Source organism: Notamacropus eugenii, chromosome 6 (genome assembly GCF_028372415.1).
Source record: "Notamacropus eugenii isolate mMacEug1 chromosome 6, mMacEug1.pri_v2, whole genome shotgun sequence".
NCBI classification, from domain to species: Eukaryota; Metazoa; Chordata; class Mammalia; order Diprotodontia; family Macropodidae; genus Notamacropus; species Notamacropus eugenii.
The window spans coordinates 73,001,022-73,015,230 of record NC_092877.1 but is presented as its reverse complement, the minus strand read 5'-3'; the positions used below and the strand labels follow the sequence as shown (position 1 = coordinate 73,015,230).

At 34.0% G+C, this 14,209-nt stretch overlaps 1 protein-coding gene across 2 annotated transcripts in view; it reads right to left on the bottom strand.

Moving 5' to 3' along the window:
• The window catches only part of SLIT2 (slit guidance ligand 2), a 394,889-nt gene that overhangs the window by 377,312 nt on the left and 3,368 nt on the right, over positions 1–14,209 (bottom strand). For both annotated transcript variants that reach the window (XM_072622130.1, XM_072622131.1), the window contains exons 2-3: positions 12,012–12,083; positions 10,700–10,771 (exon numbers count right to left, since the gene is read on the bottom strand). In XM_072622130.1, the coding sequence (XP_072478231.1) occupies positions 10,700–10,771; positions 12,012–12,083 (144 nt within the window). The remainder of the gene's footprint in view (positions 1–10,699; positions 10,772–12,011; positions 12,084–14,209) is intronic.

The window sequence follows — 14,209 nt, the reverse complement described above, 5'->3', positions numbered from 1 at the left end:
AATAGAATTTCCCCCTAATAAAGCATTAAAGAGATTCACCATTCCCCTCAAAGTATGCAAATATTCACTAATATTAAGGAGGCACTTTCAAGGAAACTCCCTAGGAATCCTTTGGATTTCTTCTTTACTGAGTAAAATTGTGTCTTAAAGAGGTATAATTCATAGAAAGATAACCCTGAAAAAGTTTCAAAGATGTATAAGTTTTCTTCATCTTTCTCCCATTTTCCCTTCTTTGATCCTGTTTCACCCCCAGCAGCTTCACTTCTCTACCTGCTGCCCACACTGCCTCGAGTGCTCTTTTCCTTCCATTATCATCCAGAAGCCCACAACTCTACATTTTACCAGCTCTCCTAGGCGTGTTCTTCCCTGGGGTTCATGATGTTCCAATATTATCTCAGCTAGCCATTAGGAAGGACTCAATCGGACAAATCTAACTAATCTGAAGTATAACTAATAGTCACCCTTTAACATTTTCAGGAGTACTTGCTTTTCCAGGAGACTTTTCAAGTCTGGATTCTTCTCCAACTGGTAAAATTTTTAGAGTGTTTAGGATGACTAAGTAAGTAATCTCAGATAACAGGAGCTATGTATATAATCCTAAGCATGAATGGATTATCCAAAGAGGGGAGCAAATCTTCATAGTGCCTTTATACATAGTTTTCTGTCTTCACGTCACATCTGAATTACCCAAAATGGAAAGCTCATTGGATCACAGAATTAAAGGTGTAAGATTCCTCAGAAGTAATCAAGTCCTTTTTTTATAGATGAGGAAACTGAGGCTGAAACAGGTTAAATGACTTGCCCTATGTCACTAGCTAATAATTATCTGAGGCAGAATCAGAGCCTATCCTAGACTGAAAGGAAATAGAAAATGTTTACATTAAAACATGTTTCTCCACAACTTAGGCAGTTTAAAATTATAATCCCATTGCATTTACTGAAGATTTGATTTTAAAAAATCTTTCACGTCTTTCCTCTAGTCAAGCACTACAGATTTCAACATTAAGATTCATTAGAAAGGAAAATCGACCTCAGAATTGATGCGAGACCATGGGTGCCATCGTAGATATATTTTCAATAGAATTTAATGACAACCATTATCCTTTTTTTCCTACCACTATATTTTGGGCCCCTTCTCTTGTCTGCTACCACTGGCTTCAATATGTTTATAGCTATAAGCACATAATATTCAGAAACAACTGAATAATTTGATACTTAATATTTAGCAACATACAGTGTAAAGTCATTGCAACACGGAGACTTCAAGCAAGTGAGAAATACGAAGTGATGAAAACATTATCTTAAGGATTAAAATATGTGTAAAAAATACAGATCCTTTATTAAGGGCAAAGATTCTGATGAGATCTTATTTTAGTATACTTCAATGCTTCTGTGAGTACATCCATTTATTTTATCCATCAGAGCAGATGGCAATCTAGTCATGGTTTTTATCCTGTTGACATCTAAACCATATTCTCCTACAAATCCTCCACAGAGGTTTCTCTCAAGATGTGGTAGACTTTTCACCATTTTTAAAAATATTTCATAAGTACCAACACATGTACCTAGTCTATTAATCTACTATCTCTTTTTGCTGTCACATAACCAGCTCTTTATTTTTCCCAAAGACATGTTTCCCTTATGTCATTTCTTGTTAACACTAGAAATATGCTGTGGCCTAATTGTGGCTACCATGTTTCTGTTGATTGCCTTTTGGAACTTTTTTCAACTTGGATTCTTCAGAGACAGCTAGGTGGTAATAAACCTGGAGTCAGGGAGATCTGAATTAAAATTCGACCTTAGACACTCACTAGCTATGTGACCCTGGGCAAATGATTTAATCTGTCAGCCTCACTTTTTTCTCATCTGCAAATTGGGGATAATGATAACAACACCTACCTCCCATGGTTGTTTTAAGGATTAGAATGAGCTCATATTTTTAAAACACTTTGCAAAACTCAAAGAGTTATATACTTGTTAGCTGTTACTGTTATTCAGTCACCAAGGCATTCCATGATTCCCAGACATAGAACATTGCTGGGAGAATGTTTTTGTTCTATTTTTGTGTGTGCATTTGTTTTTGTTGGGGAACAGTTTAGGATTATTGAAAGCATTGTGTAATTTCCCAAATGCAATCCAACACATTCTCTTGCTATTTTTTCAATTCTGGGCACAACTGTTCTTTATTTTTTATTATTTGATACTGAGTATATCAATTTGGTTGGACAAGCCATCTTGTCAAAGTCTGTACAACAAGCATATTTTTACCCAGTTTTCCTCTCTCTCTCAACTATTAATTCAATCACTTTTAAGTAATTATGTATTTCATTGAGGAGGGCCTAACATGTTCTGGAGTTTGAAGCAATTAATACAATATCATCCATGAAAAGATACATTAGATGAGCTTCCTTATTCATATAATCTCTCTGCGTTTTGAGTGTGGGGAGGACATCTTTCAGGAAAGTGTCAAACTCCCTGTTTTAATCCTCATTTGATAATAATAGATAATTAAACATAGTCATCTCTCTAGTTTTACCTATGAAATTTTATACTATCACATATATATGTTCATATATAGACACACATTACATACATATATACACAAACACACACACATGCATAAATATACATAGATATATGAGACATTTTCATTTACTTCATCAAATTTTTTATGTGACCAATGAACGCTAAAACATAACGAGGTCTTGCATTCTTGGCAGCTTTTGGTCAATCATGTCTAAAGATGCAGTCAGCAGTGGAGAATCCTTTGCAAAAGTCTGTATTCATCAAGGATACCCTCACTATGTGTGCAGGACATGCTCATAAAGATTAAAATGTAGACTTAGGGGATCAATAACTATGGCTGTTCTCTTGATTGAATTTTTGGAATAACAACTGTCTGTAATTATTCCCCCTATCCTTTTGGTATGTTCTATCCCCTAATGTTTGTAAGAAACAAAACAAAAACCCAAAACAAAACACCTCTCAATGCTTTCAAGATAATGAATATTTGAGTAGCCAATTTATAGCATGACAACAAAACTACATTATCTATAACAGTAAATACATCTCTGCTAAATCCTAGGCATGACTGAGTCAAAAGACACCCTCCACTTTAAATGAATCAGTGAAGTTTAAAATTAGACTGCCACAGAACAATGAAACAGCACAGAATGATCTAACGGCATCGGCAAGGGGAATGTACGCTAACAAATAGAAACCTACAGGAGTTCCATTTAATCAAACCAGGTGGGTCAATTATCCATTGTTCAGAGCACTCACACTCAATTATGCAGAAGGCAAGATGTATAAAGATGGAAAATGACATCCTGACATCCCAGTTCAGTAAATGGCATGGAATTATGCCCTCATGCATGGCACTGATTCATTTCCCTTCTGCCTCCTAAACACTCTAGTGCCATATCATGTACATGCCATGACTGATTCATAGCTCTGGTGATGGCTATTCATTGTGTCTGCACATGTATGCAACATGCCTTTTCCAGATCTTTCTCCAACATAAAGGAAAGAAGGAAATATTTTGCCCTAGTCCAATAGGAGAAATTAGAAAGCTCAATAATTTCTTGATCTTCATTGTGCCATCCTTGAGTATGTTACTCACTGTGAGACATCTTACTGGTCAGCCTCTGAGATGCTGCCTAACAGTCTTTTAACTCTTTCTTGCCAACTGCTCCTGCTAGTTTGACATGCATATTCAAATGGCTTCTAATACACATTTCCTTTCTGACCTTAGCTTTGTTCGAAATATAAAATTAAAAGTTACTACATTCCCATAATTCACATTTCTAACTTCCTCTTTATGAGAAAAAAATATGAAAGAAAGCTGCAAGTTTTTGTCTGTTTTATTTCCTCTTGCAGTTTTAATTACTGCTTAATTATTAATTCTTAGATTTCTTAAAATTCTGACAATGTTTAAGAAATATATCCACGAGCATTTCTGAACTGCTTTGGAAAAAGTTTCCCCTTTTACCACTGGATGGAGAAGCATAAAAAAGTGCTTTATTTTGTTCATCTTCTTTCTTGGTCCAGGCCTATGACTTTTTTGGGTGGAGAACTGCTGATACTGAAATTACTTCCATTGATGTAAGTCAGCAACTGCCATGGATAAGACCAAGGAGATAGAAGAGTCTTAGAGAGCTGCCTCAGACACTACAGACGCTGTCTGTAAGTCACAAAGCCAGTATGTCTCAGAGGCAGAACTTGAACCCAATCCTTCCTCACTCCAAGGCTGGCTTTCTGTGCTACAGTACATCATTTGTTTTCTTTCATTCTCTGTCTGGATTCATGCATTTTTTTCATATAGACTGCTTTTGTTCTGGCTTCTTCCATTGGTATTTTTACCCAAATAAAATACTAAAAAATTCCATCCTTGAAAGTATTTTCATTTTCTAATGATCAATATGATCATTACTATACTATTATGTATCATATTATACACACACATACATATTACATACCATAACTATACTATTATAATACTACTACAAAAGAAAAAAATAATGAAAATCACATGTATATATTCAGAACTAAGGGTTACATTTTACTTTTCAGCAACTCAACAGAAAATTCTGAATAACTTTCTAGAGCTACATCTCTAATGAAACAGCAAGGGGAGATACACAGTAAAGTGTATATAATTTTAGAACATATTTCACATGACAAGGAAAGTTGATTTTTCCAAGTTTTGGAAGGTAATCTCATTGACCCAATGAAATCCTACACCCAGATCCTCCTATGAACTCTTTTAGGGGATCAAATTTGAAAACTTCACCTACCTAGAATCATCATTAAGTGTGTGGGTATGTGTGTAAGTGTGTATGTGTATGTTGTAACTGCCCATAAGCCAATGTACTAATTCTGCCAGTACTCGCTAAATGTGTTACAAAGAGCGGAGACATTCATTTTGCAATTCTCCATTTAACAGGTAGGTTTTTGAATAAGCCTTATTCAAGATTGTTCTGTGTGCGTATCTTTCTCCAACACTGACTACAGCTTTTTCAGTTTAGTCTAGCAATATTTCTACCAGACTGGCAGATAAAGTTACTCAGGAAAAAATATGGAAATAATATATATCAAAACAAAAAAAAAGCAGGCAGAAAAGCTCCCCAACAGTTTTTTAAAGTTGGGAAACTAAGTCAAGAAAGTAGAATTCAAACAATAGTACTTTTCATCTAAAGATACTCCAAATTAGTGAAACGTATGATTCAACGTACAACATTTAACAATCTCTGCCTCTACACATATATTGTAACAGTGCAAACTAAACCACTCATTTCAGAGTAAGTACAAAAGGGAGCATCCAGCAAACACTGGATCCCCACAAAGGATGAGTACAAAACAGATGTGGGAAAAATAAACAGCCTTGCTGCTTTAGAATTTATAAAAAGGTCTGCAAAAAGCAAACAGGACTTCTCACCACAATTTAACTTCTAGGCCTATAAAAAGGGTCCCATGAGAAACTCTATAGATGAATAAAATACACTACTTAAAGTAACATGGAGCATATACAAGCTTTCGAGGCTCACAAGTCAGCCGGAAGAATAGGTTTTTTTTTTTTTTTAGGCTACTGCAGTACTGCTCACACGTCTACAGTGAAAATTGTTCCCATATTTCATAAATGTCAAAGTGATGATACATAGTTGATGATTTAAAGTACTTTTGCCTCATATCTTCAACACTCATACCATCTTTTGAGAGCTAACTAATTTGTTAAAGAACTCCATTTAAAAAAAAAATGGCTAGTCATTTGAAAACCCAGGTGTGCAGGTGTCCAAGTACAATCTTTTCAGAAAGAACTTTTATGTTTTTGTGTTTGCAAGGAGATTAACACTTTGAGCTTGTCCTTGCTCCAAGAAAATGAACGTGTTCTGTGAAGTGATGTAAGATTAGCTATGAGAAGAGGGATTCTCCATGTCCTTGGTGAACAAGGAATAACTGGTGTTTTTCTTCAGACCTGTTCCACAACATACTCCTCCTCTGAGCTCACTGAGCACTATGAACTACCTACAACAAAAATTCAGGAAAGTAGTTCTTTATGTTCTGTACTTTGAGCCATCAGGGATGGGGTAGTGTGTGTATTGAGTATCTTTTAAAAAAATGTTATTTTTCAAAAAGTGGATTTTTTTTGATACCCATCCTGGTTATCATGTCCACTAAAACCCATATTCAACATATTGTGTTTGATTATTTAGACTTTTAAGGTAAAAGTGCATATATGTGTCATCTTAAGAAACACTTTAGAATGCATCACCAGTTAATCAGGTTATATAACTATTTTTAGCAGATTGATGTAAAAATTGTCACGATCCTTTTTCTAAGCAAAAAAAAAAAAATCAGCATTGAAAAGGCAACACCTAGTTTAGAAAACTTTACAAATAGAAAAAAAAGCTGCTAAATCTGGAGATTTTAGAGTAGATATATGTATATCAACAGTAATATATTAATAAGTTATCTATCACAAAATGTCAGTACACATATGAAAGTTTTGCCCTTACTGCTGAACATTTTAACTATTCTTAAAGAGAACACACTGGTAGGAATATACACTCATCAAAGTCTAACATTAATGATTTTTCTATAAAGTGTATCAGTTTTCATTTATGTGATCCAATAATACACATTTCATATTTCATATTCATACAAATGAATAAAAAAATCATGATGTCAGAGGAAATGACAATCCTGAAAAAAATCTCAAAACTTTCCCATACTCTTTGCTGGGGGCATTTTCAGTTCTACTCAATGGGAAAAGGAAAACCCAATTTTCACTACTAGAAAATATCAAGGGGATGGGATCCCCTTAAAAGGGTATGAAATAAAACTTGCTATATGGAATACTATCCCATGAGGCTGTAAATGAGGAACACTGCATTTTACTAGTTCAGTGAAATACAGTGTGGCTGGAGAGAATATTTTTTGATTGATAAAGGACATAAACTGCCAAATAAAAAACTCCCTTCGTTTATACTTTTTTCACTGAAAATTGATTCAGCTAAAAAGTCATTTTCACTTCTTATCTGTTTAATACATATGCAAATACACCAAAAAAAACCATGTCCTTGCTTTTAATGTTTTAGGAAATCTTTTTCCTGATTTATTCTTATTAACAGTGTAAGTTTTCACACAATCACATAAATATATTTGATTGTTTTTTTAAACATTTTGCCTAAACGACATTAGATCTATTAATATAATCCACATTTGCCATGTACTTAAGGTTTCATTCTATCATCAAATAAGCAGTATAATATAATTATTGGTTACATGCCATCTCCTGAAAATTCTTCGATAGGACTGTGAGTATAGAATGATGTACTTGGAGTCAGAAAGACCTGAATTCAAATCCAGCCTTGGACACTTACTATCTATGTAACTCTGGGCAAGTTAGTGAATTTCTGCCTCAGTTTCTTCATCTATAAAGTAGGAATAATCATAGCACCTCCTTCCCAGTGTTGTTGTAAGGATAAAAAGGGGTAACATCAGTAAGAATCTTTATAAATCTGATGGTTTTTGTAAGTACTATTTGCTATTGGTATTATTATCATAGAGTGTTAGAACACTCAGTAATGTGGATATATGTTGTCCAGTAAAAATAGTCCTTTCTTCATAAGCACCTCTATGAATGATGAACCTGTGCCACCTGATTCTGGATACTTTATTAGACACTGAAATTAAACCTCATCTTCTATCCACCCAAAATCTTACTCAAATTCTTCGTTTGTGTTCTTTCTTCTCAATGAGAAAACACATTGGAGATTGACACTGATACCTCCTTTTGTTTGCAGATACTGTCACTTTCATAAACAATGGAAAGGAAGTACACAAATGCTAGATAACACATCTCCTCCAAAAAAAATAAAAACTAAAATATGTGCCGCTTCTCTTCTGTTTTTCTATTTTTCTCCCTGGACTAAGTTGTGACTAAGGCAACCAAAAATTATGACCAAAAAACCCCCAGCACCTTAGAATATATTTAAGAAGAATTCATTTGTAATTATTTTTGTTTCCCACATATTTGTAAAAATGAAGACAATTTGAGAATGAGTACTTTATACAAACACCTTTACTGTTTTTATTCAAATCTGCTCTACAAACATTGACAATCAAACAAGTCACTGCACTATTTAAACATATGAATGATAATTACAACATAAAGTTGGTCATAATTATAGTAACCAAAGTTTAATCTGTTGAAAATGAATGTTACAAATTAGAAAATTCACCTTAAGATTTTTAGGAAGAATACAAGATCATGAAATGATTGCAATTAACTCATTGTACTGTTTTTCAAGACTTCACTTGGAATCTTTCAAGTTTGTCTCTGAAAACCAATTTTAAAAAGCTTCTGGCTCCTAATGGAATATAAAATTGAATAGGAAAGACCATGCTCACAGGGTTTTGGGACTCTTTGTTGTGCATAGAAAACTCCCACATTAAACCCCCAAACAGTTGGCTTCAAAGGAGCTTACATAGTTGGGAGAAATGTGTGCATTCACACAACTACTAACTATTTCACATACAAAAAGAGAAATATTTGAAAAGTGTATCCACAAGTTTCCTAAGAAATGGTTTTGAATTCCAGAGTCCCAAGGAGATGAATTGGCTGTCAGATAACAATGTGCCTCCATCAGATGGACTTGGCAGTTGTAAACAAAAGGAATTTTCTCAGCTTTTCCTCACAAATATGAAATATTTGCTCTTAGCCAACAGCTGGGGTGATTTAAAGAGGTCCTGCATATATATTAGTTTTCATTCAAAATTACAAATCCTCCTCCCACCCTGAAACATCTGACTGAGTCTTAGTATAATGGAAAATTGTTCTGGGATGAAGTGAAATTCTCAGGAGGAAGAAAAAGGTTTAAAAAAATAGGACCTACTTATAACCCTAATCAAATTTCAGGTTGTAAGGAAATCAACTAATTATTTTTTAGAAAAATGCAGCTAAAAATTATTCAAATCACACAACTTCACCTTGCAAATGAAAAAGAAAAGGGTTCAATTTATGAAAAGGATTCAATTTATGCATGCTATCATATTGATTTGTATTTATTTTAAGATGTGAAATAATAAAAATAAGGTGTACAATTTTAAGCCATGAAGATTTTAGCAGCACTTTTAAACCATTCATAATCTGGAGTCTTAATTTAAACTAGTTCAGTGTCATAAGTGACTACTTAAAATAATTGAGTTCAAAATATTACTCATTACAAAGGGAGATGATTACTCATTTTAAATGAATTTCTTAAAGTTAAATTCCTACATAAAATTTTCTAAAAGAAAAGAGTGGCCTGAAAGTGACTTTGGGTGATTAGTGATGATTAATCTATAACTATATATTCTAGAAATCTTCAATCAGGGGCACAGGAGCATTCTGAAGCCTTCAAGTAGTCAGTAACCAGTGTTTATTGTGAAATGAATTAACTGTGATTTTTCTGAAAGTCAATTTCAGGTAGCAATAGTTAAATTAGTTGCAAACTATACAAGTATACTTAACAGAATTATTATAGATTCCCTTACACTAAAATTTATAATGCACTAAAAGAGGTATTTTTCTGTTTTACTAAGTTGAAGAGAAACAAAAAATATGGTCTATAAGATTACCAACACTTTTTAAATGATCAAATTATTCTTCTTCACTTTTGGGTAATGATGGGAGCATAACTTTTTTTCCTTGGGCCCACAGTGAACTTGAATGTGTATTAGTATCTTATGTAAATAACAGGCCTCACTCCTCCCACCCCAGGAACTTCTGATCTTACATGAAGCCACTCATGTTGATTCAATAAAAAAGTTTCTGTTCATGTTTCCAACTATATGAAATTACTGTTAAAGCAGAAGTATTGAAATTGTATAAAAATATTTGAAGCTCAAGTTCCCAGTTTGAGACTGGATGACATCATTTCCAAATGGAAAGAAAGCAAATATATCCTTTCATTCTAAAAATGTAATGTATAGAATACTAAAGCCAAATAACATATTAAGCTCTGAACTCTGTTTTTGGCCTTCTTATAAAATTATCTAAAATTTAGTAAACGAATACAAGAGACTTCATTTACATTTCTACTGATGTAGTTCATTTTTTCCCTTTCTTACCAAACAAGAATGTCAAAAGTTTCAGTAAGAACGTGATGATATTGTGAAATTTGACTCTATGATATTTTATTTGAAGTTTGTTTTCCCAGGGAAAAAAAAACTTTTAGGAGAAAGTAGAAATTTAAAACATATAATCCACTAAATGAGAATATAAAATGTACCAAGCTGACAAGTAGGATAATGATTAAGGATTTTTTTATTCCTATGCCATATTTTAATGAATTATGATAAGAAGAAACATTTAACCTTGCATACTAGGATAGGAGAATAATATAAAATATTGTGGACAGTAAGAGGAAAATATAAATACGTCTGATGATGGAAAATAGAACTATCAACTTCCAAGTCAATTTCTTTCTTAAGAAATTAGTCTGTATTTTGAATATTTCCTTTTATTTAGTAATACTTTTTCAAGTTCTTCTCCTATTGTCTAGTTATCTTGAAAATGGTATATTCTTCTTCCTTTAGGATAAATAGTCCAGGAATCAGAGCCTGTAGTTTTTACAAAGTGCTTAGGATCCAAATTAAGTAAAAAAGAAAGAATACCAAGTTATGTTGTCATTAATGTAAAACTGAAAGTACTTACAGTCTCTCCAGTTCCTTAAGGTCCTGAAATGCTCCTCTTTCAATAGTACTAATCTTATTCTCCATAAGCTGACTGAAATTAAAAAAAAAAAATGTAAACTTGTATTTAAATTGCACCAGGAATGATCAAACATTGTATTTTAAGCAACTAGTAGTTTACCATCTTTTCCGTTTTATTTACTTAGTTTTAAGATCTGCTATCCAGCTTAATAATGGCACCTTGGGGAGACTAAAGCAAGAAAAACACATACAATATACAAAATTAATGGCAAATACTAATGCCAGTTTCTGTTCTTCAAAACTTGCAGTTCAAATACTCAGAACTTCTTTTTAAGAATACTGCTTGCCTTAAAGAGCAATAAATCAAAGTTTTGTTTTGTGATTGTTCTATGGTAGATATATATATAATGTATATGCAAAGATATGTTTGTGTACATGTGTATATGTACATATGTATACAAATATGTGTACATATGTATGTGCAGACACATGCAAATGTATGTATATATGTATGTATTTTGTTCCCTTAACCAAAAATCAATATACAGATGCCACAATTCATAAGTCATAGCTTCATCTCAGCTTTGGATGAATATTGGTAAAAACCTATCTCTTAAACCATGAATACTGAAAATAGTTACATACTTAACAGGAGTATATAATCAAAATAATGTTAATAGCTACAGTTCTTCTGTGGGTAACAACAATTTTAAGCTACATAAATCTTAAATTACTGTTCACTCACAACCAATAAGCCCAGTGGATAAAGAAGTGTCCACCCTTCTACATTTTACCCTAAAAGTAGCAATTCAGAAAATTTTATAAATACCACCTCTGGAGCAGCTAAAATTTAAGGAGCTCTTAAGAAAGGACATTTTCTTAGACTGAGAGAATTATATTTTTAATTTAAGAGCTCACAAAGTGACTGTTTCAAGTTTAGGAATAAAGTGCACACCAGCAATTCTTCTATTGCTAAAATCTATATACTTTAGGAGACTGGATATTTTCATCTTCATAAACTCAAATCACAAATTATTTTCTTTCTCATTCATTAAGAACCAAAAATATACTGATATTGGGTAACTTAATTTATAATGGGAAATTGTGGTTCTATATTCCATAGCAATCATCCAATGTTTATAACAATATCTTGAAATTATTTTATTATTTACATGATATTAGAAAAAGGAATGATAGAAAAGAAGCATAATTCTATTAAAGTTTATGCTCGTGGCACTGAGAAGGCTTTTAAAGGCTGTCACAAAATATATCACCCAAACCAAAACTTCACAAGGCATCAAACTCACACTTACAGAACTCTGAGGTGTCTAAGGCCAGCAAAATCAGTCTTTGTGACTCTCGTGATGTTATTTCCATTCAAGTCCCTAAAAGAAATAATAGTGAGATCAAAATTCAATTTTCTTTTCCTTCAATTTTAGCTTTAAAAATAATGCAAAAAATAGCAAGAATTTTGATGTTCATTGAAGTCACTTCTCATCCTGTTTAGTTTAAGAACTAACTAGGGGGAAGAGGAAACCTGGAAAGAAGTTGGAAAGTATTTCCTAACTTTTTAATGAGAGAAGTTTGTAAAGTTAATTCATTCTGACGTGACTGTGACTCACATTAAGTATAACAGGTTTGATATCATCCAAGTGGTACTCTTTATCACAAAGTTCTAGTACTCTGAGAGATGTTGTTAGTAATTTTTGTACTTAAACCAGTTACTTTGTTACTGTTAGGCATATCCTAAGAACTTTTCTTCAAGAAGTCAAAATAGCAAAGAAGTCTTCAAACAGACCCCGTGGAGCTTTTAAAAATACATTCAAACAACTCGAAACACCTTGTGGCCAAAACTTCCCTAGGCAAGTCCAAGAAGTGCCATCAAAAGGAATGAACTTCAAAGATTTGCATTTACAAGCATTTACCTTCCAACAATCCTATGTTTGTATGAAAACTAAACTCTTCATTTGCAGCCCGAGGAACCCCACTGTGACTGTAAAGTGAAAACTCCTTGCAGAGGCAATAATGGAAATAAGATTCAGGCCCTGACATTTTTGTTCAGATTTCAGCACCATTTTTCCTTCTGGAGTTACTACCTCCTTTTCTGGAATCTTAGGTCAAAATCTAAACTTTCCCTGGTTCCAATCATTACAAGTAAAACCAGGCTTTGCTGGGGTCTGAATGTACTCCTTGATAGAAGAAAACACTAGTGCAGTGAGTCCTACTTCTGACTTCGTTATATCTGTAAAAAGTATATGCTTTTTAATAGTAGTATTTAAAAGTCTAACTGGGCAAACTTCCTTCTGAACCACTTTACAATTTCCTTCCCCCTCCCAAAAAAACCAGAGACCAGGAACTCATTGGTATTTCTTTTCTAAGTGCAGTTCCTCTTTGTTGAGTAAGACATGTTTGTACTTAAATCTTTAAACTGTTCTAAACAGCATGAAATGGCAAGTGCTAAGGAAAGAATTTTGAATCTGGTCTGTTTCCTTCTTCTCATTTGCCTGTTCCCCAAAAAGTTAGCTGTGCATTGTTTCCTTAAACTTATCAGTCTTTTGGGATTATTCCAGTAAGATTTATTTACTACTTTAACACGAAATTCACAGGGACAAATTGAATGGATCCGATATTGACAAGAAAATCAATGACAGGGACACAACTTGCCCAAAACTGAATACTGAGGAAGTCATGTGGAGGAGGAGTAGGGGATGGCTAGTACTGATGGAAGCCATTTACAAAGAAAAAGGGGGGAAGGGAGGAGGACAAAATTTGGCAACTTTCTCATGTGGATCAAAAAATAATTTGTGATTCATGAGAAAAATAGTTCCTATGTGGAAAAATGTTGCCACGTACATCGCAGGCATGTTGGCAAGTGCTTCAAAATTCTGCCCATTTCTGCATGTCATAAAAGAGATTTGGGGAAAAGATAAACAGTTGTAAATGCCAATTTCCCATCTGCTCCACAAACACAGGCCACTGAAGGGAAGTGTTGGGCAATTACTTGGATAATTCAGGTAATTCTCTCCACTACCACCCCCCCAAAGCACATAGTTTTGCCTGGGAAAAAAAGTAAAATAACTGTGACAAAAAAGAGGATGGTAGACTGTGTTGAGGGGGGCATCAACAGGAGCGGGGAGAGAAAGAGGGGGGAGCGTTGCCTAATTGCTTATTACAGATAATTGCCTCAATCCTTCACTTCACTGAACCAGGGCAGACCTATACAATGATCTTGTGGACCATTCAAAACGGTTTCTGGCTTCATTTCTTTATTACGGACTTCGAGGGTTTTGAAGGAGGGAGAAGACGGGGAGGGCACGGATGGAGAAAAACAGAACTGCCACATAAAAGAGAGAGAGCTATGTAGCGGAGTTGGGAGGGGGGCGCGGCAGGTCTCCAAGAAGCGGGCCGACTTACTTGGGCTTCCCGGAGCAGGAGAGGTCAATGGTTTGCCACCAGAGTGGCTGCTCCACATAAGTTACAATGAGGCTCAGGTTTTTCCAGTTTTAAAACT